Source organism: Zalophus californianus, chromosome X (assembly GCF_009762305.2).
Source record: "Zalophus californianus isolate mZalCal1 chromosome X, mZalCal1.pri.v2, whole genome shotgun sequence".
NCBI lineage: Eukaryota > Metazoa > Chordata > Mammalia > Carnivora > Otariidae > Zalophus > Zalophus californianus.
Window position 1 is genome coordinate 16,675,786 of NC_045612.1, and position 26,585 is coordinate 16,702,370.

At 46.3% G+C, this 26,585-nt stretch overlaps 1 protein-coding gene across 15 annotated transcripts in view; it reads right to left on the reverse strand.

Moving 5' to 3' along the window:
• Positions 1-22,878, reverse strand: part of ZNF75D (zinc finger protein 75D) — a 70,688-nt gene extending 47,810 nt beyond the window's left edge. For 10 of the 15 annotated variants that reach the window (XR_004819784.1, XR_004819785.1, XM_027609578.2 and 7 more), the window contains exons 1-5: positions 22,626-22,878; positions 20,608-21,134; positions 19,021-19,213; positions 18,215-18,306; positions 17,737-17,863 (exon numbers count right to left, since the gene is read on the reverse strand). Coding sequence is in view for 13 of the 15 variants with exons in the window: in XM_027609578.2 (XP_027465379.1) it covers positions 17,737-17,863; positions 18,215-18,306; positions 19,021-19,213; positions 20,608-21,054 (859 nt within the window). In the remaining 2 variants the exon portion in view is untranslated. Of the gene's footprint in view, positions 1-9,555; positions 10,500-17,736; positions 17,864-18,214; positions 18,307-19,020; positions 19,214-20,607; positions 21,135-22,625 lie in introns of those variants that run through there. The other 5 variants (XM_027609574.2, XM_027609573.2, XM_027609575.2 and 2 more) reach the window with 5 other exon arrangements.
• Between the last annotated feature and the right edge of the window lie 3,707 nt (positions 22,879-26,585).

Consider the following 26,585-nt stretch of genomic DNA (forward strand, 5'->3'; position numbering starts at 1 on the left):
TAGTAGAATGAAAGAAATAATAAAGATTAGAGTGGAGATAAAGAAAAGAGAGAACAGAAAAATACTACAGCGAATCAACAAAACAAAAAGGTAGCTCTTTGAAAAGACCAACAAAGTTGACAAACATTTAGCCAAAGTAAGAAAAAAAGGGGAAAGACTCAAATCACTAAAATCAGAAATGAAAGTGGTGACCTTACATAAATATAAAGGATTATAAGCAAATACTAAGAATAACTGAACACCAACAAATTAGGTAACCCAGATAGAATGGACAACATTCTCCTGGAAGTTCTAGCCACAGCAATCAGATAAACGAAGAAACCAAAAAATCCTCAGATCGGAATGGAAAAACTATAACTATATTCACAGATTTCATGATCTTATAGATAGAAAATCCTAAAGAACTCACACACAAACTACTAAAGCTAATAAACAAATTCATCAAAGTTGCAGGATAAAAGAGCAACACGCAAAAATCAGTTGTATTCTTTTTTTTAAGATTTATTTATTCTAGGGGCACCAGGGTGGCTCAGTTGGTTAAGCAGCTGACTCTTGGTTTTAGCCCGGGGCCATGATCTTGGGGTCCTGGGATCGGGCCCTGTGTCAGGCTCTGAGATTAGTGGGAAGTCTGCTTGGGGGTTCTCTCTCTCTCCCTCTCCCTCTGTGCCTACCCCCACTCACACTCTTTCTCTAAAATAAATAAGTAAACCTTTAAAAATAAATAAATAAAATGGCAATACTACACAAAACAATCTACAAAATTCATTACAATCCCTATCAAACTTCCAATAGCCTTTTTTTTTTTAAGATTTTATTTATTTGACAGAGAGAGACACAGCGAGAGAGGGAACACAAGCAGGGGGAGTGGGAGAGGGAGAAGCAGGCTTCCCACCGAGCAGGGAGCCCGATGTGGGGCTTGATCCCAGGACCCTGGGACCGTGACCCAAGCCGAAGGCAGAAGCTTAATGACTGAGCCACCCAGGCGCCCCTTCCAATAGCCTTTTATGCACAAACAGAAAAGCCAACCCCAAAATTGATATGAAATTGCAAGACAAGTCGAATAGCCAAAACCTTGAAAAAGAGGAACAATGTTGGAGGCCTCCTACTTTGATTTCAAAATTTATTATAATCAAAACAGTGTGGTACTGGCATAAGGATATATACAGAGAAATTGAATAGAACTGTGAGTCCAGAAATAAGCCTATACATCTACAGTCAGCTCATTTTTGACAAAGGTGCAAGATGATTCAATGAAGAAAATTAGGCTTTTTACAAAATGATGCTGAGACAAGTGGCTAGTCACATGAGAAAGTATGAAGCTGAACCCCCTACTTTACAATATATACAAAAATTAATTCAAAATGGACCAAAGACCTAAATGTTCAAAGAGCTGAAACTTTGAAATTCTGAGGAAAACAAAGGTCAAATCTTGATGACTTTGGATTTGACAGTGATTTTTTTAGATATGACACCAAAAGTACAATCAACTAAAGGAAAAATAAATAACTTGGACTTCAGTAAAAGTAAAAACTTTTGTGCATCAAGAAAGAGATGCATTTCTCCAGAATGGGAGAAAATATTTCCAAATCACATATGTAATAAGGGCCCATTATTCAGAATATATGAAGAACTATTACTATTCAACTACAAAAAGACAAACCACCCAATTAAAAAATGGGCAAAGGGCTCTCATAGACATTTGTTCGAAGAATATATACATATGGCCAATAAGCACACGAAAAGATACGCAACATTATTAGTCACTGGGGAAATGCAAGTAAAAACCACAAAACCTCACACCCACTAGTATGGCTATAATTAAAAACAAATGGAAATTAACAAGTCTTGGCAAGGATGTGGAGAAATTGGAATCCTTGTACTTTCTGGTGGGAATGTAAAATGGTGCAGCTGCTGTGGAAAACCATTTGGAGGTTCCTCAAAAAGGTAAACATACAATTACCAACTGACCCAGGAATTCTACTCCTAGGTATACTGAAAGAATTGGATTTTCAATTATTTTGAAAACTATCTCAATTATTTTGAAAACAGGCATCCAAACAAATACTTGTACATGAATTTTCATACAGCGCTATTCACAAAGCCAAATGATGAAAATAAGCCAAACATCCTTCAGTGGAAGAATGAATAAACAAAATATGGTATATCTATTCAGTGGAATATAATTCAGCCATAAGAAGGAATGAGGAACTGATACATGGACCTCCAACGCGGATGGACCTCAAAAAAAAAGTGTACAATAAAAGTAGCATTTAGTACCTTCACCATGTTGTACATCCATCATATCTACTTTGAAAACATTCTCATTACCCCAAAGGAGACTCCCATCCTCCCCAGCCTCTGGCAACCACTAATCTATTTTCTGTCTCTATGGATTTACCAATACGGAATATTTCATATAAATGGAACCATACAGTATGTGAGCTTTGGTGCCTGATTTCTTTTACTTAGCATATTGTTTTTTGAGGTTCATCCACCCACATGTTGTAGCATGTGTCCATGTGTCATGTATCCATGTGACAATATTTCATTCTTTTTTTGGCTATGTAATTATCCATTGCGTATACCACATTTTGTTTAAGAAGTCAATTCCAGATGAATTTTAGATCTAAATGTATAAGGTAAAATAATATGACTTGTAAATGAAAATAGGGGAAAATGCCCTAAGAGGAGGAGACTCTAAGTATCAATGTGTTTCTTTTGATTATTACAAGTATTAAATAGTATTGATTAAATAACATAAACATATTATAAATTTGGGTACTTATAAGCAAAAATAAGTATTGAAAATCCCACTCCTAATGATATAGATGACTTCCTTGAAATTAGTTCATATCATGAATAAATATTAGTTATTTCCAGAATGAGGCCTGGCTCATCACCAATTATATCCCTATTTCTCATTTTCAGAGATATGTCAATGGGCACGGACAGAATTTTGTTATAGCAGGGTCACCCAAAATTTTAAAATTTCCTTTAGAGTTATATGGCATAAATCAAGTACTGAGCCACCCCCAAGTTTTTCCCAATGATCTATCAGCTGATCAGTTCATTAATAAGTCCTTCAATTCTGTCTAAAGGAAAACACGGGAAACTATTCGATATGCAGGATTCCCTGCCCAGTCATTCATCATTCAGTTTCCCAGCCAGGATATTTTAATGCCTCTTTGGCTCCTCAGACATGTTAAACTCTGGGGCAATGCACCATGGGAAGACCAGAGCAGGGAAGAGCGGTGGAAGGGTGGTGATGAAGGGGAGGGTGGGGATGTAGGACATCCCTTTGGGTTTTCCTCACATCAGTTTCAGAAAGAACGTATGGAACTAAGGATTCAGAAATAGATTTCTGTTGGGGCACCTGGGTGGCTCAGTCATTAAGTGTCTGCCTTCGGCTCAGGTCATGGTCCCAGGATCCTGGGATCGAGCCCCGCATCGGGCTCCCTGCTCAGTGGGAGGCCTGCTTCTCCCTCTCCCACTCCCCCTGCTTGTGTTCCCTCTCTCGCTGTGTCTCTGTCAAATAAATACAATCTTTTTTTTTTTTTAAAAGAAATAGATTCATGTAAAACTATCCATGCCCCCAATCTCCCTTGGGCGGTCCTGACGCACCCCTGCCAGGCACAAGTGAACCTTGGTCACTAAAGGACTCCTCAGAAGTGGCTCCTCAGGGGCGCCTGGGTGGCTCAGTCGGTTAAGTGGCTGCCTTTGGCTCAGGTCATGATCCCGGGGTCCTGGGATCGAGCCCCACATCCGGCTCCCTGCTCAGCGGGAAGCCTGCTTCTCCCTCTCCCACTCCCCCTGCTTGTGTTCCCTCTCTTGCTGTGTCTCTGTCAAATAAATAAATAAAATCTTTACCAAAAAAAAAAGAGGCTCCTCAGATTGCATCTCCAAGAGGCCTCTCTGGGTCCTGAGCACCCAGGCCGCTGCTGACCTACAGGGGCTGGGGAGCTGCAGGCCACAGCGCGGGTGCAGGGTCTACCTTACTGCACCAGTTGCCAAGTTCACCTCTGGAGCACTGGATGTTTTTTGCCCTCACTCATCTCCAAAATGAGGAAGGAGTTAAGAGCCCTGAGAGAAAGGCCAATCTCCCTGGAGACCACCAGGCCCCTGTGCTTCCCTAATGCATCATTTTGGGGCTGCTCGATGACCTCTGCCAAGGTCAGTTTTCAGCGAGGACAGCATGCTGGGTAGGCTGAGCTGCAAAAGGCTGGCAGGCTGGCAGGCGGGCAGAAACATCGAAGGAGACACAGCATCAGGAAGGAGAAAAACCAGTTTGCAGAGATGCTTCCGAGGTGTTTCGGTCAGAGCCACTCCCAGAGGCCACCAGATCCCAGGGGTCTTGAATGCAGCCAGCTTCATGGTGACTGATCCACCAGTGCCCCAGCCAGTGTGGGCCCAAGTCCAGAGAGCTGGAGGAGGGCCAGGCACGCTGGCAGTCCCAGAGGCTGAAACCGACAGCAAGATCAGGGAGACGGGACGGAGGCCTCAAAACTCAGGAAACACCGAGAGCCTTTACAGCCACACTTCGTTTTTGGTAGTGATTTGCCAGTTATAGAAGAGTGAAGTGCAGCTTAAGTTCACATTTAACCCTAAAGCAGCGAGCCCCACACATTCAGGGAGTTTATATTGACATCCAGCCCTGGGCCAGCCGTTGCCAGTTCCTGAGGTTCTAAGACCATCTCTGCCCACAAGAGAAAGTACACGAGAGGTGTTCTAAGACAGCGGTTCTCAAAGGGGGAGTGCTGGAGCATCAGCATCACGTGGGAACTTGTCAGAAATGCCCATTTCCTGGCCCTACCCCAGGCCGACTGAGGTAGAAATTCTGGGGGTGAGGCCCGGCCATCAGTGTTTTAACAAAACCTGGGTTTTAAATGCTGTTCTAGGGGCGCCTGGGTGGCTCAGTCGTTAAGCGTCTGCCTTCAGCTCAGGTCAGGATCCCAGGGTCCTGGGATCGAGCCCCGCATCGGGCTCCCTGCTCCACGGGAAGCCTGCTTCTCCCTCTCCCGCTCCCCCTGCTTGTGTTCCCTCTCTGGCTGTCTCTCTGTCAAATAAATTTAAAAAATCTTTAAAAAATAAAATAAAATAAATGCCGTTCTAAGAGGACAGTCAGTATGGAGTGAGTTTGGGGAGCAAAAGGAGGAAGTGATGTGACATGAGAAAGAAGGATCTGGACAGGTCGGGAGGCGCTATTGGGGGCTAAAAACAAAGGCTAACTGAAGGCGCATTAACAGTATGGCTGAGCATCGGGTCTGTGAGCTGGGGCACAGGAAACCCGAGTAGAGGCAGAACATAAAGGATGTGGGAGCTGGGGGCTGCTGGGGGCTTGAGTGAAGACTGACTCAGTGAGCACGGTGTTGGGACGAAAATTCAGGAATATGTAGCCCAGAAGTAAAGAGGTGGGGCGTTCGGAGAGCCTGCCTCTCAGGGGCCATGCCCCCCATGCCCAGCTCTTCCCGTGACTCTCCTACAAGTCCCAGACCCCTCTGGGTGAGAGAATGGCTGGAAGGGGGATGGCTCCCTGGTCCTAGTCTATGTAGAGGGACAAGATGTACTTTTGGAGGACTGGCACCCCCTGTTAACAGGGCAGCTCTTTTGTAAAGAGCTCAGATGTGGAACCTCCCACCTGAGGGGTTATCTTGAGAGAACTGGGTTTGGAGTCCTCCAAGAACAAAGCAGACCATGGCTCAGAAGGGATTTCCTCACCCTGTGGGCGACAGCCAAGAGGCTGACGAATGACACTTTCCGAGAAGCCGCTGCCGGGAGCTGAACGTATCCATCCTGTCTGGAGAGAGAGGCCTGGGGCTGGGGAGACTATTTCAGTCCCTCCCTCTGCCACAAGGCCCTGGGAAGGGAAACCCCCCCAAGCTCCAGTTGCCTCTTCTGTAACATAAGGAGTGAGGTCTCCTTGGCTTCCAAGGGCCCTTCAGCCCCGGTGTACTACGAGACTGGAGGGAGTAGGGGATACAGCCCCAAGCGATTGCAACAGTCACTGCGGAGGGACCCGAACACGCTCCTGGGTGGCGGCCGTGCCCTGGTTTGCTGGCAGAGAGAAGGTCAAGACCTGGGTCCTACACGAACGGGCCTCGGCCCCAGCAAGTGGTGGCGCTGTGCTCTCTGAGCCAGGGACAGGAGCACCGGCACTGGGATAGCAACCCACAGCCCTCACACGGGGCTCAGGCCAGCCTTTGTCTCCTCAGTCCCGTCCCTGCCCGTGGGGTCTGAACTGGGAGCCTCTGGCCTCCTGGCTCTGCCCGTCGGATGACTCATCAGCCTGCTTGTGCCGTCTCCGAGTGTTTGTGTGTCTTCCCGTCGCGTCCTCAGAAAGGCAGCGGAGCTGAGGCCTCTTAGCCATATGCTGGGGAGGTGGCGGGCGATGTAAAGCAGCAGGACATCGCTCTCCTTTATTCCGTTCGGCCATTTCTTTCCCTAGTGCCCGTTGTCTCTCCTCTTTCTGAGACAGGGCTGACATGATGGTCAGGATGCTTGGGGAATGGGGGGCCCTGGGAAGCTATGTCAGAGGGCTGAAAGGGAAAGAATGGGTACTGATAGGTCAGCCAGGAGCCCCAAGTTCGAAATCCTGTCCCACAACCGCAGGGACGAGAATGTCCTTTCTTCCTGGAGCCCTTGCATGCGAAGGGCAGTGGAGTCTGAATTCAGAACCGGGAATCCTCAAGTCTCTTCCTGTCTCTGCCCACTGACATCCAAAGGCCTTCCTGCCACTTGCCCTAAATAACTGATCTCTACAATAGGCCCCAGGCCCCCTGGTTCTGGCCTCTCCTGGGGATGCCAGTGTAGACAAGGACCTCCGAAATGAGCTTTCAGGCTAACAGGTGTGATAACAGGGGTTGGCAGCTTTAAGAAAATGGGAGTGGCCTTTTGCGGACTCATTTTCAGGCACTCTGCTGACTCTCGTAAGCAGGCAGTAACGGGGGCGCCTGGGTGGCTAAGCGTCTGCCTTCGGCTCAGGTCATGACCCCGGGGTCCTGGGATCGAGCCCCGCATCAGGCTCTCTGCTCCGCGGGAAGCCTGCTTCTCCCTCTCCCACTCCCCCTGCTTGTGTTCCTTCTCTCACTGTGTGTCTCTCTCTGTCAAATAAATAAATAAAATCTTAAAAAAAAAAAAAAAAGCAGGCAGTAACGGCTAGCTCCACTGATAGAGAACTTCCTTCAGTTTTCACGTCAGTCTCCTCTCCTACATGCTACGTGAACAAAGGTCCTTTCAATGGTGCGGTATGACAGCAGCTGTCCGGGGTGGTACTGGACGCAGAGCCATGCAAAGAGAGTGCCCTCTGAAAGAAGTTGAATTTCCCCCTAATTCCAAGAGTACAGTCTCAGTTCTAGGAGGGAGGGTGGGGCCGTCAGTCTACAAGCCTTCAGGATCCTTTTCTTCTGGGTCACTTCCTCCTCCGGGCTGAGCCCTTGCATTCTTTGTAGCGTCCATTTTAGTCTCCTCTTTCCTCTCCCACTAGTTTGAGGACGGACACACCTAATAGTGCAAATACCGTCCACAAAAAGCCCACCATTGGCCATCGCTTCCCCGCCACACTGCAGGTATGTCAAGTTGGGGGCTTCTAGTCTATTTGGGTTGTCACTTGCTAGGGCTATATCTAGCTCACTGGGGGACATTAGCTTATTACTTCACACTGACTAGAGAGAAGTATCTCTAGAAAAGAATGGCATACCAGGCTACCCTTCTGACCACCACAAAGAGGCTTAAAAAAACAGCTGGGAATGATGGAAACACCATTAATTAAGGATGCTCAACTTTCCTAATTAATTTTCTTTTTAAAATAACTAGCTGAGGGAAGCCTGGGTGGCTCAGTCAGTTAAGTGTCTGCTTTCGGCTCAGGTCACGATCCCGGGGTCCTGGGACTGAGTCCCGCATCAGGTTCCTTGCTCGGCAGGGAGTCTGCTTCTCCCTCTCCCTGCCGCTCCCCCTGCTTGTGCACACGCGCGCTCTGACAAATAAATAAAATCTTTTTAAAAAGTAGCTGAAAGATGAAGGAAGAATGTTCCAAATGTTTATGGAACACCTACTGTGGCCCATCAGAGTGAGGCATGCTCACACCTCATTTGATCCTCACAGCAGCCAACAGGATAGAATTATCATCTCCATTTTACAAACCTGAAAACAGGCGTAGAGGGGTCCCTTGATGGAAAAAATATCTGGAGATATCTATGCTAAAAAAGTGACTGCCATCTCTGGGTGATTTAGTAACCATGGAGTTTTGTTTCATGTTTAATATGAAACATTTCATGTCATTAAAAAAGTAAAATTTTATGAAATAATAAAGGTAGCGAAGCCTTGACCAACATCTTAAAGTAGGATGTGACATAGCTATAAATCCATGTCCTCCAACTTCCCTGCCCTGCCCTTGACATGACATTGTCTTCTCAGGAGACAATCCCTGAGGCCAATGGGGAAGGAAGAGAAAATACCAATATCACAAGACAGTTTCTGGGTGGCTCAGTCTGTTAAGCACGTCTGCCTTTGGCTCAGGTCATGGTCCCAGGGTCCTGGGATCGAGCCCCTCATCGGGCTCCCTGCTCTGCGGGGAGCCTGCTTCTCCCTCTCCCGCTCCCCCTGCTTGTGTTCCCTCTCTCGCTGTGTGTCTCTCTCTCTGTCAAATAAATAAATAAAATCTTCAAAAAAAATAAAAATAAAAACCAAGACAGTTTCCATCTGACCTAGTTCTCACTGGGGCCATCCCACTAGGCCGTGGGCCTGACTCTGCCCTGACACTTCTGGATGTTCCCTCCTGCTATCCAATGTGTGCTGAGACCATGAGGCCACGGGGCTCACCTTGCCATTCTCAGTATATCCGTTTACAAAACTTCCAGACTTTCCTGCACAGCATCCCAAGTGTATGGGGTTGTAGCTGAACAGCCATAAAAACCGGCTTCCCTTTAGGCCCTGGAGCAGTGTGGCACCAATTTGAAAACCTCTAGTCCACATGGTGAGAAGTCAAAAAAATAAAAAGAAAAAGGCCATTTACCATGGCCCTGGGATTTCTACAAAGAGATAAATCTGTGGCTGAGGGCCCAGACTGCTTCCTTCATCGTTTCACTCTATATACCTCAGTGCTGAGAGGGTCAGCAGGAGAGACATCAAGGGCGTGCAAGGTCCCTAGGTCTGTGGCGGCATTCAGGCCTCCGCTTGCTGCTTGGGACTCTGACAGAAAACACTGTGGTAGTGGGCGCTGAGGGGAACGGCCACTGGAATGGGGGCACTTCTCCCAGGGCAAACACCGAATGCTCTCTTCCTGCTGGAGAATAAAGTTCCCTCAGCCCTGGGCTTGGTTGGTCATGTCGATAGAATGATAGCCATAGAAACTCTCTCCAGCTTAGCAATTCTCTCTAGGCTCCCTTCAGAGGACCTGAACACTCTTATTTTCCACCTCTCTTGAGAAAGAATGAGAGTAGGACTCATGGCCATCATGTGTTTGCTGAGCACCTGACACTTGAAGAACTTAGATCACCGAGGGTGGGGAAGCTGAGTAACCAGACAGATAGACAGATAGATAGATGAATAGATAACTATAGATAGCTGATAGCTATATTTCCACTTTTATTGATCAAGTAACTCATTGTGTATCAGTCTCGTGCTAGGCACTGAAGATACAATGCTGAACAAGAGAGACAGCTTAGATTCCTTTCTGTGAAGTAGGACACGAACCCCTCCCAAATTTCCTGTGGGTGACCAATTCCTATCATTGGTGCCTCACAGTTTTATACTCTTTCGTCACCTCTAGGGTCAAGATCCACATGGTGACTTTCTTCAGACTGGAGACACTGGGCAGGACTCCCTTCTCCTGTGGAGTTTCTGGTGCCTAAGAAGGCTTGACCGCCTGCTGAAGTTTCTCCTGCATACGCTACAAGTATACGGCTGCTCACCTGTGTGGGTTCTCTGGTGCTTAATAAGGTGGGAGTTCTGAATGAATCTTTTTCCACATTCATAACATTTAAAGGGCTTCTCTCCTGTGTGAATTCTTAGGTGTGTGTGTAGATTTGTATTGTGACTGAAGCTTTTCCCACACCATGAGCATCTGTATGGTTTTATTCCTTGGTGTGCCATTAAGTGCTTATTAAGATCTGAACTCCATCTAAACCTCTTATCACATTGTTGACATTTATAGGGCTTCTCTTCAGTGTGAATTCTCTGGTGCTTAATAAGGTCAGAGCTAACTCTGAAGCTTTTCTCACATTCCTGACACTTAAAAGGTTTCTCTCCTGCATGGCCTTTCCCTTGAAGATCCTTATGTTTTGGAAGCTCTTGTTTACAAGTTGAAAGTTTCTTTCTTTTCCTCCCTAGAAAAGCTCGGTGCCGTCTCCGTACCCTGCGTGTACCACCATGATTTTCTTTGCCTGTTGTTTTCTGGGCAACTTTCATTCTGGCCTTTCTTAATACTTTGCATCCTGATGCTTGTATTTCTAATGCAGAAAGAGATATAGGTTGGTCATTTCCAGTGTCATTTTTGAGCTTTAACCCTGTTGGAACAAACAGAAGAGTCAGCCGTCTGTGTCCCAGAACAAGAAAACTATAGGAATGGAGAGAAAAATCAATGATGATTGCCTTTAAAAAACAAAGAATAAGTGATTTCTGGTCCAATATGGACAAAATGGCACAGATGCATTTCCTCCTGATCCTCCCTGCTGGGCACAACAACAAGCCAATGAAAGAACGCAAGCCACAACCAACAGAGAATTCCAAAACATGGTAAGAAGAAAGCAAAATGGTTTGGGATGCCAGGCCTAGCAGAGTAACACAGCAGGGTGTCCTGCATCCCCAGAGCCGCCAGGAGAAGGCAACCCGAGCTAGCATCTTCCAACCCTCAACCTAGCAACACAAAGCTACCTAGACAGCCTTAGCTCTGAATGAGAAGCCTGCCAATATCAGAACCCCAGTTAAGAGACACCAGAGTGGGCAGGCGGGACGAGCAAGAGGCACCTAGCCACAGTAGCCTGGCCTAGGAAGCCTCTTCATCCCTGAGGGTCTGAGATTCCCCTTTCCCACTGAGAGGCACTCTGGCCTGTGTAAATACCTTCCTCACCCTCAGGCGATACCAGCAGGGGCATATGGGAGCCCTAGTAGTACCACATAAACCAAGGAAACCACAGTATCACCACAAAGGCTCTGAAAATTAAACTGTCACTAGAGGGGCGCCTGGGTGGCTCAGTCGTTAAGCATCTGCCTTCGGCTCAGGTCATGGTCCCAGGGTCCTGGGATGGAGCCCCGCATCGGGCTCCCTGCTCGGCAGGAAGCCTGCTTCTCCCTCTCCCACTCCCCCTGCTCATGTTCCTGCTCTCGCTGTATCTCTCTCTAATAAATAAATAAAATCTTTAAAAAAATAAAAAAATAAAACTGTCACTAGAAGTATAACCCACAAAAGTAGGAAAGAACTATGTGCTAAACTAAAACAGGGTGACTGTTAAATTAAAATATTTAAAAAGGACCCAGACTCTTCTAAAATAATAGACAAACTATCAGGATACAATCAAAAGTCACCCGTCAGGCCAAGAAACAAAAAAAATCACAACTGGAGTAAAAAAAGGCAATCTAACAAAAATGGCATCAGACTGGAAATCAAAAACCCAAAGACAACAGGAAGGGCGCCTGGGTGGCTCAGTTGTTGGGCGTCTGCCTGAGGCTCAGGTCATGGTCCCGGGGTCCTGGGATCGAGCCCCGCAACAGGCTCCCTGCTCAGCGGGAGACCTGCTTCTCCCTCTCCCACTCCCCCTGCTTGTGTTCTCTCTCTCGCTGTATCTCTCTCTGTCAAATGAATAAATAAATAAATCTTTAAATAAAAAAAAAAGAAAGACAACAGGAAAATCTAGAAATATGTGGAAACAAGGGGCGCCTGGGTGGCTCAGTTGGTTAAGCCTCTGCCTTCGGCTCAGGTCATGATCCTGGAGTCCAGGGATCAAGCCACACATCGGGCTCCCTGCTCAGCGGGGAGTCTGCTTCTCCCTCTAAACCTCCCCCCTCTCATTCTCTCTCTCTCATTCTCTCAAATAAATAAAATCTTTAAATATATATATATATATACTTCTAAAATTTCCATGGTTCAAAGAGAAAGTCTCAAAGAAAATTTAAAAATACATAGCTGAATGAAAATCAAATTCCAGGGACATTTGGGAGGCTCAGTTGCCTAAGCGTCTGCCTTTGGCTCAGGTCATGATCCCAGAGTCCTGGGATTGAGCCCCGCATCGGGCTCCCTGCTCAGCGGGAAGCCTGCTTCTCCCTCTTCCTCTGTCTGCCGCTCCCCCTGCTTGTGCTCTCTCTCTCTCTCTCTGACAAATAAATAAATAAAATCTTAAAAAAAAAAAAAACAAAGAAACAAAGAAAATCAAATTCCAGAGGTGCCTAGCTGGCTCAGTCAGTGGAACAGGTGACTCTTGATCTCAGGGTCGTGAGTTCAAGCCCCATGTTGGGTGTAGAGATGACTAAAAAATAAAATTTTTAATAAATAAGTAAGAAAAAAAAAGAAAAGAAAATTACAATATATCAAAATATGTGGAATGCAGCTAAAGAAGTGCTCAGAGGACAAGGTACAGCCCTAAGTGCTTACAAGAGAAAAGGGGAAAGGTCTCAAATCAATAATCTAGGTTCTACTTCAATAAACCAGAGAAAAAAGCAAAATAAACCCAAAGCAAGTTAAAGAAAGGAAATAATAAAGCTCAGAGCAAAAGTCACAACCGAACAAAAAGCTTGTTCTTCAAAAAACTTAATAAAATTGATAAACCTCTATCACCACTGACAAAAATAAAAGGAAGGAAAATCCAAATCACCAGTATCAGGAAGGAAACTGGATATATCCCTACACATCCCGCAGCAACTAAAAGAATGGTAAGAAAGGCGCCTGGGTGGCTCAGCCCGTTCATCTGACTCTTCATTTCGGCTCAGGTCATCACCTCAGGCTCTTGAGATCAAGCCCTGCTTCTGGCTCTGCACTTAGCAGGCAAGTCTGCTTCTCTCCCTCTCCCTCTCTCTCTGCCCCTCCCCCTGCTCACACACTCTCTAAAAAATAAATAAATAAATCTTTAAAAAAATAATAAAAATAGGGCGCCTGGGTGGCTCAGTTGGTTAAGCGACTGCCTTCCGCTCAGGTCATGATCCTGGAGTCCCGGGATCGAGTCCTGCATCGGGCTCCCTGCTCGGTGGGGAGTCTGCCTCTCCCTCTGACCCTCTTCCCTCTCGTGCTCTCTATCTCTCATTCTCTCTCTCAAATAAATAAAATCTTAAAAAAAAATAATAAAAATGAATAAAAGGATGGTAAGATAATACTATAAACAATCTTATGTTCATGACTTTTAAAAGTTAGGAAAAAATGGACCAATTCTTCAAAACCACAAACTAACAGAATTCAACCAACATGAAACAGATCATCTGAACAGCACTATCACCATTAAACAAATTGAATTCATAGTTTCAAAGCTTCCCCCCCAAATCCAAGTCCATATGGTGAGACTGGAGGATTCTACCAAATATTTAAAGAATTAACACCAATTTTACACACTCTCTTCCAGAGAGGAGGAGGAAATACTACCCAACTCATTTTATAAGGTCAGTATTACCCTGATAGCAAAATCATATAAAGACAATACTAAAAAAGAAAACTACTGGGGTGCCTCGGTGGCTCAGGTGGTTAAGCAGCTGACTCTGGATTTTGGCTCAGGTCATGGTCCCAGAGTCCTGGGATTGAGCCCAAGGTCGGGCTCTGTGCTCAGCAGGGAGTCTGCTTGGGGGTTCTCTCTCCCTCCGTCCCTCCCCTCCCACCCCCGCTCATGCATGCATGTGCATGCTCTCCCTCTCTCTCTCTCTCTAAAATAAATAAATCGTTTTTTAAAAAGGAAAACTACAGACTAACATCTCCCATGACCTTAAGTGTGGAAATACTCAACAACATACTGGCAAACAATGTAGCAATATGTAAGAATTATATATCAGGATCAAGAAAGATTTACTGCAAGTATGCAAGGCTGATTCAACAATTGAAATCAATCAGCATAACATACCACATCAACAAGCTTTGAAGATCATACACCTATCAAAAGACACAGGAAAGTGTTTCACAAATTCCATATCCATTCATGATAAGAACACTAAGTTAGGAATTATACTGACTCAATAATAGAATATCAACATTAAAAAAACCATACCAATGTAAATAGGTAATGGTGAAAAACTTAATGTTTTCATGATAAAATTGGGACAAGATAAGGATGTCTGCTCTTTCCACTCTTACTCAACATAGCAGGAAGTTGGAGCTACTGCAGTTACGGCATTAAAAAGAAATTAAAAGGCAGTGCAGATAGTGTGATTATCTATGTGTAAAAATCTCAAGGAATCTACAAAAAAAAAAAACCTCTTAGAATAAGTGAGTTAATAGGATCACAGAATGCAAGATCAAAATACAAAATCAGTGGCATTCCTATATAAAAAACAATGAACACATAGAAACCAAAATTAAAAATAGTACCATTTACAAATGTTCCTGTGAAAATGAAACGCTCTGGCCTATATTTAGCAAAACACATAGAGGATCTGTACGCTGAAAATTACAAAAAGTTGATGAAAGAAATTAAAAACCTAAATAAATAGACACACACTGTGTTCAGTGATCAAAAAAATCAACATAGTAAAGACAACAATCCTCCTCAAACTAATACATAGGTTTAATGTCATATCTAGCAAAATCCCAATAAAGTTTCTTGTAGACATAGGTAGGCTTACTCTAAAATTTACATGGAAAGGCACAGGCCCTAGAAGGGCTAAAATAAAATTTTATTTTACAAAAAAGAATAAAGTGGGAAGAATCGGTCTATTTGACAGATATTAAGGCTTTGATATTACATACCTACAGCAATCAAGACAGTGCAATATTGGCAGAGGCACAAACACAAAGCTCAATGGAACAGAAGAGATGGACACAAATATACCCAACTGCTCTTTGACAAAAGTGCGAAAACAATTCAGTGGAGGGGGCGCCTGGGTGGCTCGGCCGGTTAAGCGTCTGTCTGCCTTCGGCTCAGGTCATGATCCCAGGGTCCTGGGATTGAGTCCCCAGTTGCGCTCCCTGCTCAGCAGGAAGCTTGCTTCTCCCTCTGCCTCTGTCCCTCCTCCTGTTCCTGCTCTCTCTCTCTCTGACAAATAAATAAATAAAATCTTTAAAAAAAACAAAAACAAAAACAAAAACAATTCAATGGAGGAAGGACAGCCTTTTCAAAAAATGGAGCTGAAGCAATTGGCCCTCCATAGGCCAAAAAATGAACTTCATCCTAAACTTCACACCTCATATAATAAACCCAAAATGGATCACGGACTTAAATACAAGACTATAAAACTTTTAGGAAAAAATAGCAGAGGGGTGCCTGAGTGGCTCAGTTGGTTAAACGACTGCCTTCGGCTCAGGTCATGATCCTGGAGTCCTGGGATCGAGTCCCGCATCGGGCTCCCTGCTCAGCAGGGAGTGTGCTTCTCCCTCGGACCCTCCCCCTCTCATGATCTCTCTACCTCATTCTCTCTCTCAAATAAATAAATAAAATCTTAAAAAAAAAATAGCGGAAAATTTTAGGGATCTAAGGTTAGTCCAAGTTCTAGCCTTGACACCAAAAATACAATGTATAAAAGGAAAAAATGAAAAATTGGTCCTCATCAAAATGAAAACCTTTTACTCTGTGGAAGCCCACGGGAAGAGGATTAAAAAGACAATATACAGACTTGGAGAAACTATTTGCAATCGACATATTCGACAAAGCACTAGAATCTATAATATATAAGAAACTCTCAAAACTCAACAGTTAAAAAACAATCCAATTAAGATGTGGGTGAAAGATATTTCACTGATGAGAAAATAGAGATGGCAAGTAAGTGCATGAAAAGCTATAAAACATCACTGGCCATTAGGGAAATGCAAATCCAAATCACAACGTGATAACACTATACACCGATCAGAATGGCAAACATAAAATGGAGATAATATAAACACTGGCAAGGACATGGAGAAACTGGACCACTCATCCTTTGCTGCTGGGAATGTGGAATGGTACAGTCACTGTGGAAAACAGTTTGGCAAGTGTTCAGGAAATTAAACATGTAATTGCCATATGAACCAGCAACTGTACCCTTAAGGTATTTATTCTAGAGAAATGAAAACTTATCTCCATAAAAAACCCTGCACACAAATGCTCCTGACAGCTTTATTCACACTAGCCCAAAACTGAAGACAGCAAAGATCTCTTTTCAGTGGTGAATGGTTACACAAACTGTGGTCTCTCAACATCATGGCATGCTACTCAGTATTAAAACAAACAAACAAACAACTATTGATACACACAACAATTCAGATCAATTTCCAGGGAATTATTCTGAATGAAAAAAGTTAATGCCAAAGGGTTACACATTTTATGGTTCTATTCATGTAACACTTTTGAAACGCCAAAATATCAGAAATGTAGAGCAGATCAGGGGTTGGCATGGGTCGGTGATGGGGTGAGGTATAGCGGACACGTGTGTGATGATAAAAGGGCCACAAGAAAGGTCCTTGTGGTAATATAACTGTCCAGTATCTTGACTGCAGAGGTGAACGTGCAAACCTACACTTGCAATAAAACTTTACAGAACTAGGGGCCCCTGGGTGGCTCAGTTGGTTAAGCCTCAGACTCTTGATTTCGGCTCAGGTCATGATCTCAGGGTCAAGAGATTGAGCCCTGTGTTGTGCTCCCCACTCAGTGGGGAGTCTGCTGGAGAATCTTTCCCTCCGCCCCTCCCCCTGCGCACGCTCTCTCTCTCTCTCTCTTCCTAAAATAAATAAATCTTAAAAAAAAACTTTACTGAACTAATTACACACACAGACAAATAAAATGGAAAATATGAAGGTCAGAAGACTGTATCAATATCAATATCCTGGTTGTGACATTATATGATACTTTTTGCAAAAGTTACCATTGAGGGAAACTGGGTAAAGCGTATACGGGTTCTCTCTGTATGATCCTTTAAATCTGCATGTGAATCTACAATTATCTCAAGAAGAAGTTCAGAAAGAAAAACCCAGGAGTAGAAGCTTGGAGTGTTAATCCCCTGTAAAGGTGCTCATCAAGGAACATTTCTCTTCTTCCCGTGTATATACTTACCTGTAGGAGACTCTCCAAGACTGTCCTTGAACTCTTGGGGACCTTGGACCTATGGTTCTCTTCCTTGTTCTAGGCAGATTACTTCAGGTTTAGGGGGTAACAATAATGCTCTGCGTATAAAACCTTGAGGTCGTGGGCTGCCATCCTAATTCCAGACTCGTTTTCAGGAAGAGTGAATGACTCTTTCATACTTTCATTTACTCCGAATGTCTAAATGGGCAGAATCTTAGATTTAGCACCTTCCTTCTAGTCTACAGTGATTGTGGGTGGAGACGCAAGGAGGAAGTGGAGAAGGAAGCCTCAGGAGGGCACGTGGAATGGGATGGGGAATGGGAATCCAGGGCTACTGAAGCAGACAGGGTCAGGGCTGACAGCAGCTTGGACGAGGCTGCTAAGAGCAGAAGACGGGGAGACAGGCTGGTAAGTCAGGATCTATTCTGAATCGTCTGGATATGCCTTGCCTTTCCCCCACAGCGTCAAAGTGAGACCCAAACAGGTCCTCGAACACGGGGACTCTCCCACAGAAGATCGTCTTCCATAAACCGCGGCCAGATTACTCAACTTCTACACAAAGGAAAGGAAGAATCTTTACCTAGAGAGATGACAGTCTCATAGTTCTCCTGCATTACATCATTGTAAAGGATCTTCTGAGTAGGGTCCAGTAACTTCCATTCTTCCTCAGAAAAGGACACTGCCACATCTTCAAATGTCAACAGGCTCTAAAGAAGAGAATGGGTTTCAGTTCAGTACTTGCCACCACAGAAGCCGTCCTAGCACTCATCTCTGAACTACGCAGCAGGCCAGTCACCAAAGAAGAGTATTAAGATTCGGGGGGGGGGGGGGAAGTAAGATCAGAAAAGGAAAAAGCCCGAGATCCCGAGATCAGGAAACAGTAAACAGCGTGCGAGGGGCCTGGTCCCCACCGTGCCCAGCCTAGTCGCCTAGAGGTGAACATCCGGGTCTAACATGCCTCAGAGCACCCGCCGAGCACCATGGGTCATGGGCAGCAAAGAAAAGCACAGACAAGGCCAGGTGCAGGCTGCCTGGAAAAGCTGGAAAGTACAGCTCACCTGGAACTCAGGCAAGATGAGCTCAGATGCCATCTTCCAGTTTGGGGGGCTTTTCTGCTCAGAAAAGGCTAGAATCTGTTGAGCAGGCACAGCTGTGGATGGAAAAGAGCCAGAGAAAATGTCTCTCTTTTTTGTTTACAAATACCCTGAGCTGACTTCTAGAACACGGAACCTCAGGAGTCCTTCAGTAAGGATAGCTCACCTTCACAAGTGTGTGTGTGGTGCCAGAGGTGGTCTTCTCATTGGACATGAGAACCAAGTATCTACCACTCCAAAGAACTGGTTCCCCAGCTGGCTGTTTCCCCCCAGATTTCGTGAGAGAAATTAATGAAAGGAAATCCATTATTTTTTTTTTCCTCTCATAAAATAAATGGTTTACCAGGCTAGGCAAGAACTAGAGGTGAATGAAAATGAAAGACTCAGGTCCCCCAGTGTAGCTGGTTTCTGTCTTTCCCCCCCCCCCCGGGGCACAATTCTCTCCCCCTTCTGCCATGATGACCCATTTCTGATCCCAGTTTCTTCTCTAACATAGAAGGGTGAGATGACCCCACCTGTCCCTAGTCCATCTTCTCTCCAGTTTCTAAGAAGCAAGGTCCACGGTGTGAATACCAGGGTTCTCTGGTTTGGACATGCGTGCACCCCAGGCTGACCCTCACCTTCACCCACCATTGGCCTATTGTCCTCGCACATGAGAGACATCCTAACAACTGGCAAGGCTGGGCACCTGGAACATTCCCATGACATTCCAGCTGAACCGATTCCTATCACAGCGCCCAGGAGAAGAGAATTATTATGATGCTCCTCACCTCTTTCATATACAGGCTGGGTTTCTTTGTGAGTATTCCAGCCCAGCTGTTCCTGTAGTACCCGGTATGTATTCCAACATTCTTTCTGGAACATACCCATTGGTTGGGGCTCTGCTGGCTTCCACTTAAAGCCTGGGGCCACTGCTGTTCCTCCCAAGGGCACTGCCTCCTTTCCCAGCTCATGGGCTGTGACCTAGAAATAATCCCCATCCTCATTAGCACAGAACTTTTCGTTTGGGGGTGGTGGTGGAGGGATGAACAAGAGTAGAGCCCGGATTCGGGAAGTTGTGACATTCAAGGAAGTAATAAAAAAAACTAAAGAGATATTGTGCCACCAATTCCCCACAAAGAACCATACACATCATCTGGGGCAGTCAGACAGCCACAGCTCAGGCCACTGGCAGGGTGGGGGCACACTGCCTCCTGTCACAGTGCCTTCACTGGCTTGCGTTCTTGCCTTGGACCCTTACCTAAGGGCATTTTTAACTTCTCAGTTTTCTCTAAAACAGAAGGAGTTGAATAAAAAAAAAGATTCCCAGGGACGCCTGGGTGGCTCAGTCGGTTAAGCACCTGCCTTCCACTTAGGTCGTGATCCCAAGGTCCTGGGATAGAGCCCTGCTTCAGGCTCCCTGCTCAGCAGGGGAGTCTGCCTCTCCCTCTGCCGCTCCCCCTGCTTGAGCTCTCTCTGACAAATAAATAAAATCTTTAAAAAACATAAAAATAAAAAAAGATCCCCAGCCAGATTTTCCAATCCTTCCACAGCCAGGGAAGGATTTCATGGAGAAAGGGGATGCAGCGGAGGAAAAACTGGAGGAAAGTTTGGACTCTCACTTCCTTCTATGTGATTCCATTGTAGTAAAACGCCAAAAACATACCCTGCCCTGTCCTCCTCAAAGTGGGCTCCCGAGGAAAGGAAGGGTGCTGCCATCTCCCAAGGGCATACCCCGGTTCCCCACTTCCCAGCAAGGCCAAGGGCAGACCACTAAGGGAGGGCAATGGAGGCTCTTTTCTTCTGGCCCAGAGATAGGCGCTCCCACTAGAGAGGGCCCTACCCCTCTTGGCACCCTGATTCTGCCCACTCCGCTCTTGGCAGTTTTCTTCTTTCTGTATCCTTGCTTCCTTTTTTCTTTCCATTTCTTCTCTTTGTGGTCTTCCCAAAGTTGTCTGATTAATACTTCTGTTTGCCGCCCTCTCTCCCCTTTGACCTCTAAGTGCTGTGCATTTTTTCTTCAGATTCCCCACCCCCCTTTCCCAACTCTGCCTTGCCTTTTATTTCTCTGTTTCTAAGAACTCAAGTCCTCCCTTCCTTGGCCACGCCAGCCGAGGCCCACCACCCCCAGTTTGCCCTGGCCCGAAAGAGGGCAAAATGCATTTCTCTTTTCCAAGGGCCAAGAAAGATGGCCAGGGACTCTGAAACCTGTCATCCACTACGGCTGCACATCTGTGGCTTCAGATCCTGCCTGGCTGTCCCCAAGGAATGACAGAAGAGTTACCTACTCCACCTTGTTCCTCCACTGCCCCTCCCCACCCAACGTGGATAATTCCACCTTTACCCTATTTCATTGTCCACAGAAAGCATCTCCTCACCTCATCACTTATTCCATCAGGTTCTCTCTGAAAGCGCTCTACCAGGGCCACAGCCTCTCTGATGCTCTGTGGACGATACTTCTGCACCCAGTTCTGGGTCTCCCTGGGTAGAATAGTCAGGAACTGCTCTAGCACCAGCAGTTCCAAGATCTGCTCTTTCGAGTGGATTTCTGGCCTCAGCCACTGGTGGCATAATTCCTGAAGTTGGCTGACAGCCTCAAGGGGTCCAGGTGCTTCATGATAATAGAAGCTCCGGAAGTGCTGGCGAGCGCTCTCAGGACCAAGACTGTCCGTTTGTGGGCTGGATTTCTTACTCTCACTGGAGCTCTCTTTCAGAGACCCCTCAGTCCCCCACAAAGCCTCCATGTGTGGGTACAAGCATGCATTCACCTCCAGATGTCTCATCATCATTTGCTCTAGGAACAGTTTTACTCCTATGTGTGACATCCTCCTGGTGCCACCTTTGACAACTGAGGCCTTGTCAGGTTTGGTATAAAACCAATGAGTGGATCTTCTCCCCAAGGGCACTGAGGGAGGGGAGAAAAAAAGTACATGTCAAGAAGAAAGGCACAGGACACATATTTACTTGCTATTTATAGTTATCAGAGAAGAATGAACAGAAACAAAACCTGTCCAGTCTACCTTTTAAAAATCAACTGCCAAGTATTAGGACACTCACGATGACAGATTACTTCAGGACATACATTTCTTTTTGTCACTCAGCCTTGAAACAAAGCACAGCTCAGAGAAGACAAATATTTGTCAATCGACAACTTTCCTTTTTTTTTTCCTTAAAGGTCAAGGAAAAGGTGGTGGATGAAAACACTCACCCACTTGCTAAAAGAAGCTTTGAGAATATCCAACGTTTAATCTGTGTGCTTCCTGTCCCATCTTCACAAATAGGGCATATCTGAGTTTCTCTAAATTTTAACAGATCCTCTCCGTTCTTTTGTCTTTAGTTAGGGGGAAACAACTACTTGCCCCTTCATCCTCTTATGAAGACTGAAACCTTTACTTCATGGAGCATTTGATAGTCTCCTTTCCATTGTATTAATACTGGCAGGAGAACGGAGGCAACCAGATCAGAAAAAAAGTAAAGCAATTAGGGAAAAAAGTAACCTTATCCCTCACAGCAAATACCCCCCAACTGGGCAACCAGATGTCAACATTTTGCGGGGGGAGTACTTTTGGGGAAGATGATCAAGGGCACGGTGCAGATTTGTACCTGTGCATTAACTTTTTGCTTACTTTACTGGAAAGACAAGTTGGCCTTGCTTACCAAATACAATGTCAGCTTGTAAAAAATGAAAGAGAAAGGGTGATCATTAAGGTTCTTCTGAGACAGGAAGGGTCCTAGTAAAGGTAACCCTTCTCCTGACTTTACACTTCCTCAGGGGCACACAGTAAGGCTTAAGTAAGGCTAAGGGTGGCCTTGAGAGGCTGATTTTCCGAGGTATTCCAGCAGAAACAGCAACAAAGTTCTTCTGAGGATGCCACGAGTCCTCAGAGAAACGCCTGGTTCCTTGCTGCCTATGCAGGCTCAGAAGGTATGGGGGAGCCTCCTCTATTTCCATGTCGGCAGAAGCTAACGCTTTTGAAGCTGAAAGGCCCCTTTCTCCGGCGACCTGACCATCAGCCAGCGGAAACGGGGGTGTTTCGCCGGGTGCAGCGGGAGACACTGCTGCCCCCCCCCCGGCCCCCACGAACCCGCGACGCCCCCGGGGCACAACGCGGGCGGCCGGCCCCCGAAGGCGCCGGGGAGCGTCCCCGGGCTGCACGTGCACCTGGGGGACAAAGAGGTTGCCGGCGGAGGCTGCACGGGGCGGTCGAGCGCGCGCACCCGCCCGGCCCGCGCCGCCGCGGGGCTGGGATCGCCCGACGCGCCGCGGCAGGCTGCCGGCTCCGCCCCGCCCCTCCCCCCCCGCTCACCGCCCCGGGGGGCCGCCACTGGCACGTGCGGCCAGCGCGGCCCGCAGCCGCGCCACCAAATCCCAGGGGCGACGCGGCTTCTCCATTACCTCCGCCCAGCCCCGGCTTCCGCGGGCGCCACTTCCCTCTTCCTCGACTCGGCAGCAATGTCGCCACGCCTCCCCGCCGCCCTGAGGAGCAAGCGCCCGGTTCCCGCGCCTCTGCGGGCCTGGCGAGGGCAGCTCCGAGCTCGGGAGCGCGGGGTGGGAGGGGGGGAGGCTTGGAGGACCGGTCCCCCACCTGATCCCTCTAGCTCCCCGAGACCGTACCCCGACTCGCCATTTTGGGGTCGCGGTCTGTGGACCTGGCCCAACCGGAAAAGAAAGAATGCGCTTCCGGCGGCTTTGTGACAGCCACGCCCAGCCGTCTCCCCCTCTACCTGTGGCGTCTGGGCGCAGCCCGGCGGAAACCGGGCCGCAGCTCTTCTCTGCGCCGGGGGCGCGGCCTTCTGCTCCGGCTCAGGCCGGGACGCGAACACGCCTTCCCCAAGGCCCGCTGGAGGCCCAGGGGGAGCCCCGGAAGCTTCTAGTCGCCTGGGAGGCATGTAGCCCACCGACTCCAGGTGCCGCGATCTTGTGGCCCTGACTTGCCAAGTGCAGATCGTTCAGCTCGCGTTCTGGCCCTTTCTACCGGGAACCCCCCCCCAGTGAGGGCCGCCGCCCCTGAAAGTCGCCACTAGACTTGTCCCGAGCCTCCTGAGTTGTAGGACATGACGTCCTCAGGGTCACAAGGATTGCCAGTGGCAGTTTTTGGACAAGAGTTGAGGCCTCTTGCTGCTATATCCCTTGCTTTTTCTATTGCATTATGCCTCCCTGTTAGATAGGAACCTTGTTTCATCGCGTAACTCCTGTAATGCTCAGCATAGTCTTCTGGGTAAGTCATCTTTCTAGGAACCTGAGTATCTTGGGTTGTCAGCGTCTCCAAATCATCAGTGTTTACCTAATGTTGAGCCATTTGGATGAAAACTGTCCCTACGAGTCAAAATAGAAGAAACTGTGTAGCTCAGTAGGGCAGTGGGGGTGAAACCGACATGTTTCGGAAGTCAGTGCAAGAAACTACCCCGCAAACAGAAAAGAGACCTGCAGGCCTAGGAGAAAAATAAACAGAGCACCTATCTGACTTTTTACATGCAAAAGCCAAGGAGACTCAAGTTAAGGTCAGTCTTCACTTGAAAAACACAGCTGCCCAAAAGCAAGCAAAAAGATGATGAGGGAGCAGAAGGCTAGCTGAAGACTAAGCATAAGCTGACACCCTGCAACCTCCCCCAACCCCCCACTCTGGGTGGGACACATGTGACAGTCTTCCAGGGATCTCCCAACTACCTTAATGTTAATACCTTGCTAGAGGGGAAAAAACATTAACTTGACAATGGCAAGACCTCTGGTATCTTGTAGGTATCTAGTAGGTCGGTTGTCTTTAGCATATGGAAGTTCTTTTGAAACCTCCGTTTTTCCTTACTTTCCCCAACCCCCAAGTATAAAATCACCACTCAAGACCCCGGCTCAGCAGCTCTTTCTGCCCATAGGTCCTGTCCCCATGCTTTAGTAAACCACCATTTTTGCACCAGAGAGGTCTCAAGAATTCTTTCTTGGTCGTGGGCTCTGGACCTCACACCCCCAAACCTCACCTATACTCCAAAACCCCATCAAAGACACAGTGCATTATCTGTGATATGTAACCCTAGTAAAGATGTTTGCCTCACCAGAGAAATGCTTTCAGAATCATCCTTTCAAACCTCTGTTCCTGAGGTTAGGCATTTTTCAACCTAATGTTTTTTGACAATGAAGAAGTCAAGGCATCGTTACTTCTGAACAATTCCTGGGCTTAGCCTTTCAATTGAATCATTCACTAACCAACGTAGTTAGATAAAAGGCATTTTCTATTTGTTTTTTTTTTAATCTTACGGTTTTTTACACCATGTGAAGTTCATATATTAATCTGCATAAAGTTATTCCTTGTAATTGTCTTCAATAGAGATTATCTGTAGATTAAACAGTTAACCATTTAGAATGAATATAGAGATAAGTAAAATGCTCTCTTCAAATTACTATGGTTTATATGCTTGAAGAAAAAAAATCTTTCCTTTTTTTTTTTAATCTAGTTGTCTGAGAGAGAGAGAGAGCACAAACGGGAGCAGCAAGCAGAGGGAGAAGCAGGCTCCCTGCTGAGCAAAAAGTCCAATGGGGGGGACTCAATCCAAGGACCCTGGGATCATGACCAGAGCCAAAGGCAGCCGCTTAACCAACTGAGCCACCCAGGCACCCTGAAGGGAAAGATCTTTCAAATGACTATAGACTCCAGGAAGACAAGTTGTAATTTACTTAAAACAAATTTCATTGTGTATTGTTAATATGGTTATTAGTAAAACCAAACATTGAGCAGTGTTGTCATTTATAAAACTGCAAAATTAAAGGTTTCTAATTAAACTCTTAACACCTAGATGCCATTTATAGTTAAAGTTTGGCTAATATATTTGAAACACCAGAAGAGAAAGTATGTAAAATCTACAGGGCAGGGGCGCCTGGGTGGCTCAGTCGTTGGGCGTCTGCCTTCGGCTCAGGTCATGATCTCAGGGTCCTGGGATCGAGCCCCAAATCGGGCTCCCTGCTCTGCGGGAAGCCTGCTTCTCCCTCTCCCACTCCCCCTGCTTGTGTTCCTTCTCTCACTGTGTCTCTCTCTGTCAAATAAATAAATAAAATCTTAAAAAATAAAATAAAATCTACAGGGCATTTTCCTCCCTTTAAACACTTCATCCTTGAATCACCCAAGGAATCAAGGTGTGATCCTGAGCTGCAAACGACTCTCTAGGTGGAAACAACTTGAAGAAAATCGTAATTTTGAATAAGGTTACAATGAGCAAGACAAGGAAAAAGAGTTTCCAGAATTAAAATCCACAACACAAAAATGTTGAGATTTTTAACTGGGCCAAGAGCTGGGATGGAGTAAAACAAAGAACTATAGCAGCTTCGTAGGAAATCTTTACAGAGAGGGACCTGACTATGATCTGAAAGGCTTAGGAAGAGGGCAACTGTAGGGGCGCCTGGGTGGCTCAGTCGGTTAAGCGTCTGCCTTCAGTTCAGGTCATGATCTCCAGGTCCTGGGATCAAGCACCATGTTGGGCTCCCAGCTCAGTGGGGAGTCTACTTCTCCCTCTCCCTCTGCCTCTCCCCTTGCTTGTGCTCTCTCTGTATCGCTCTCAAATGAACAAAAAAAAAAAAAAATCTTTTAGCAGGAGAGGAAGAATGAAGGGGAGTAAGTCAGAGGGGGAGACGAACCAGGAGAGATGATGGACTCTGAAAAACAAACTGAGGTTTCTGGAGGGGAGGAGGGTGGGGGGATGGGTTAGCCTGGTGATGGGTATTGAGGAGGGCACATTCTGCATGGAGCACTGGGTGTTATGAACAAACAATGAATCATGGAACAGTACACCAAAACAAATTATGTAATATATGGTGATTAACATAACAATAAAAAAATTTTAAAAATCTTAAAAAAAAAAGAAGTGGGCAATTATAGATAAATTCTTGGGAGGGGCGCCTGGGTGCCTCAGTCCTTAAGCGTCTGCCTTTGGCTCAGGTCATGATCCCAGGGTCCTAGGATCGAGCTCCACGTCGGGCTCCCTGCTCAGCAGGAAGCCTGCTTCTCCCTCTCCCACTCCCCCTGCTTGTGTTCCCTCTCTCTCTGTCTCTGTCAAATAAGTAAATAAAATCTTAAAAAAAATTCTTGAGAAATAGGGAGAATTAGAAGCCAACTTGGAAAAAGACAGGGTGTGGCTAAATGGGAATGAAGAAGAAAAGGCTACCTCCAAAAAGCAAAGTTGCAATTACAAAGGCAGTTGTTCAGAAAAGAGGAGAGACTAATGAAGAACAGAGTGCTGAATTTAAAGTATCATCTGTGGGGCGCCTGGGTGTCGTAGTCAGTTAAGCACCTGACTCTTGGTCTTGGCTCAAGTCATGATCTTGAGGTCGTCATGATCTCGAGCCCCGCATTGGGCTCCATGCTCAGTGCGG